Raw genomic sequence first — 3,732 nt, forward strand, 5'->3', positions numbered from 1 at the left:
AGTTATCTTAATCTTTGTGAAGCCAATAGCTTAAAATTGAAGCGTAAACATTTCTTTTCTTATAAATCCTTTGGCTCACCCCAGCACTCTCCCAATAACCAGGCAATTTTGATAAGTCATCTGTTCTACCAGGACTCTTCCATGTTGTTGTGCTCCCTTTCCTTCCATTTTTCTCTAGCTAATTCACAAACCTTCCAAAAGTATTATTCATTTCATATGCAGAGGAGTTTAATTATAATCTTGTCTCATTCCCAAATACTCCAAATGCTCTTTTTGCCCCTCACAAATAAAATGGCCATCAAGTATTGAATTAACTGAATACAGCTCTCCTCCAATTAAGAACATTGTGACCAATTCTTTTTTTTAATTTTAATTTTTTTTTGGATGTAAAGTTCGATGATTCATTAGTTGTGTATAACACCCAGTGCACCATGCAATACCAACTCTTAAGTGAAGATTTTTGTTGCTGCTGCTGCTGTTGATTTTAATTCTCATCATATTCATTTTACTAGGGAAGGAAAATGATGCATATATCTTATTTGCAATTCTGAAATCCAAAAAGCTCTGAACACTGGAAGTTTTTCTGCAAGTTTGTTGCAGACTTATTTGGCTGCAAAACCTAACTGCGACTAATGTGAGGCTTTTCATAGTCTTTCATTATCAATTTACTGTAAGCATTCATACATGTCACTGCAGAAATATTGATGTCTTTGATTATGGGGTGCTTCTCCAGATTCCAGCATTGGTGTTTCATAATATATGGAATTATGCACTGTATTACCTATTTAAAATTTGAAAAAAAATGAATTGTAAAACACATCTTGTCCTAGAAGTTTTAGATGAGGGATTGAAGACCTATATTCTGAAAAAATGCCTTAGAACACATTCATGTCTTATACTTTGTATTGGAAAATTATATTCCATACAAGCAATTATTTAGAGATATATTTACTGTTGAGTCAGCTGAACAACTCACATTAAATTAGTCAACATGAGGAAATGAAGTTAGCATTAATTCATATTTAAATGGAAAGGCAGCAATTGAAAAACTGTAACCTACTTATCAACAACATATGCTGATTGCTCCAACTGCAGGAATTTGGACTTTCTACACATCTGCATGCACACTACAGAACTTTCAACATTTCTAAAAATTGAATGATAGCCAGACTTGATAGGAAAAAAGGTCCTCAGAAAGCCATAAGCATGAGCTTATGTTAACTATGAATATAAAATTTTAGTACCCTTTAATTAGTCATATTACTAGTTACAAGGTTATTCTCCTTAGTCATAAGGTATGTAAAAATGGAAGTCAAAAGAATTTATCTTATCACTTTTAATACAGGATTTTTATTTTTATGGTTAATTCTTAACTCATTAGGATTATTTGAAAAATAATACAGGCAAAAAAAATTATACAACAAAAGATGTATAGTGCCTCTATGTATAGCCTTATCAAATTTACCCAAAAGGGTCTAAACAAAAAGAAAAATCATGTTCAGTCCATTAGTGGAAAGATTTAGTTCTAAAGTTGGCAATTCTCCTGAAATTAACCTGTTAATTCAATGCCGTCAAGTAAATATTTCATCAGGTAAAAAAAAAAAAAAAAAAAAAAAAGAAAGGCCAGGAACCATACTATAAAAGTTACTGATCTATAATCATGGTTATCTTGGTGGTGGAATTGAGGAAGGTGGTAAGATAAATTTTTCAACATAATGCAGTCATTATAAACATCAGAGCAGATATGACCAGTGAAATGACTACTTTGTGGACATTCAGGAGATTAAACTTAACAAATCTAAGGGAAATGCTCTCTATATTGTACTTGATGTGTTTCATAAGACCCATAAAAACACGCCAGTTTCCCACTATTTTGTCACAGTAACAATGGACATTTTAAAATGGTGTAGGAAGGTAAGGTACATTGTTATATGGAATTATACACTGTATTACCTATTTAAAATTTGAAAAAAAAATGAATTGTAAAACACATCTTGGTCATGTGTTAGGTCAGATAGGTCAGAACTCTTTTGAGTTGTTTTGGGTAAATGCACCTATGGTTAGAACTTTATAATCTTGTACTATAAAATAAGGTTTGTTATTTTGAGGATTAGGGAGGAGAGAATTTTTTTTTTTTTTTTGACAGATCCTGCCGCAGGTTTATTTGTACAAACAGCACGGGAGGGCACCAGCCCCACGCAGAGAGAAGCCCAGGGGTCACACCAGTCCTTCCGTCCTCACACTGGCAGACAGAAGCATCTATGCTGGAGCCTTTGTGGGGGCCTGGGCACCTTTGGGAGCCTGAGCTGCAGCGGGAGCAGGAGCTGGAGCCGGAGCCGGAGCCGGAGCCGCAGCTGCAGCTGCAGCCTGGGCCTTGGTTTGAGCCTTGGCCTTGGACTTCTGCCGGCAGAGCCTGAGACCCTTGGCAATGCGGGCACGAGCGCGTTTCCCAAGCTTGGGGTGAGCGATGTAGGCAAGTCGATTGAGCTTGCGGCTGCCGCCCTTTGGGATCTTGGGCGTGACCTCCTTGGGCTTGACGAGGGCCTTGATAGCCTCGGTACGTGCACTCATGGCTTTGGCGTTGTCGGCCTGCATCTTTTTCAGGCCCTTCTTGTTGTGCTTCTTGGCAAAGCGCATGTTCCTCAGGAACTTGGGGTCTACCCCCTTAAGAGATTCGTATCTTTGTGACCGGGGTTTCTTGATGCCATTTCTGTGCCATTTTCGTGACTGGTTGTGCGTAGTGTGGTTCTTGGACTTGGCCATGTCTGCACCGAAGCCCTCGGCTGGGAGGAGAGAATTTTAACAAAATAAAAATTTCAGTGAAATTTTACAGTTACCATTTAAATCTCTGACATTGAAATTGTATTGACAAATCTTTGAGACCCTGTCTTAAAGCACCATTTCTCTGGGTAGATGTATATATTTTCATTTTTCTTGGTTTTCTTGTTTTTAATTTTTTAAATTTTTAAGTAGGCTCCATGCCCAGCATGGAGCCTGATGCAGGGCTTGAATTCATGACCCTGAGATCAAGATCTGAGCTGAGATCCAGAGTCAGACGCTTAACCAACTGAACCACCCAGGTGCCCCTTCTTTCTTTTTTCTTTTCTTTTCCTTTCCTTTTTTTCTCCTCTCTCCTCCCCTTTCCTTTCCCTTTTTTTCTATTCTTTCCTCCCTCCATCCTTTCTCTCTCTCTCTCTCTCTCAGTTTAAATAGCTGCGCAAGCCTTCATCTTTCATTATTTTCCTGGTTACTCTGTAGAGTTTCTTTCATCAGATATTTATATGGCTCACTCCTTTTTATTTAGGCCTTAATTTAAATATCACCATTACTTTCTTTCTACTGATTCCTCCCTTGTTTTATTTTCATCCCAACACATTTCTCCATAACATTTATAACTATGTTAAATGTTTATTTCCAGTCTCTCCTGTACCCTGCCTCCTGTAGACTCTAAGAGTTTAGCAACCTTGTGTTACTCTCTGCTGAACTCTACTACATAACTGTGCCTAACACAGAACAGGTACTTAATAAACATTTGTTGAATAAATGAATTAATGTGTGAATGAACAAATCAGAGTCAAAGTGCAGAAAAATTATAAGTAGTTGTAGTGGGGGGAAAATACCAGATCTACTGTTAGTTAACTATACCTTGGATATGTCATATACCTAATATGCATTTATAATGTGAAGTGTTTAGATTTTAGCTTAAAGGCTTTAAAACTGGGGGTGAATAAT

At 37.3% G+C, this 3,732-nt stretch overlaps 1 protein-coding gene across 1 annotated transcript; it reads right to left on the bottom strand.

Moving 5' to 3' along the window:
• Positions 1-2,125: 2,125 nt before the first annotated feature.
• On the bottom strand, positions 2,126-2,782 carry LOC100471560 (60S ribosomal protein L29-like). The gene has a single exon (XM_011237339.3). It carries the CDS (start codon positions 2,761-2,763, stop codon positions 2,260-2,262), a length of 504 nt encoding a protein of 167 aa, XP_011235641.3. The 5' UTR covers positions 2,764-2,782; the 3' UTR covers positions 2,126-2,259.
• Positions 2,783-3,732: the final 950 nt, after the last annotated feature.

This window comes from Ailuropoda melanoleuca, chromosome 3 (assembly GCF_002007445.2).
Source record: "Ailuropoda melanoleuca isolate Jingjing chromosome 3, ASM200744v2, whole genome shotgun sequence".
Lineage (NCBI taxonomy): Eukaryota > Metazoa > Chordata > Mammalia > Carnivora > Ursidae > Ailuropoda > Ailuropoda melanoleuca.

What these genes read in the sequence shown, in the direction of transcription:
- LOC100471560 (XM_011237339.3), bottom strand. Translation starts at nt 2,763, where the DNA reads ATGGCCAAGTCCAAGAACCACACTACGCACAACCAGTCACGAAAATGG.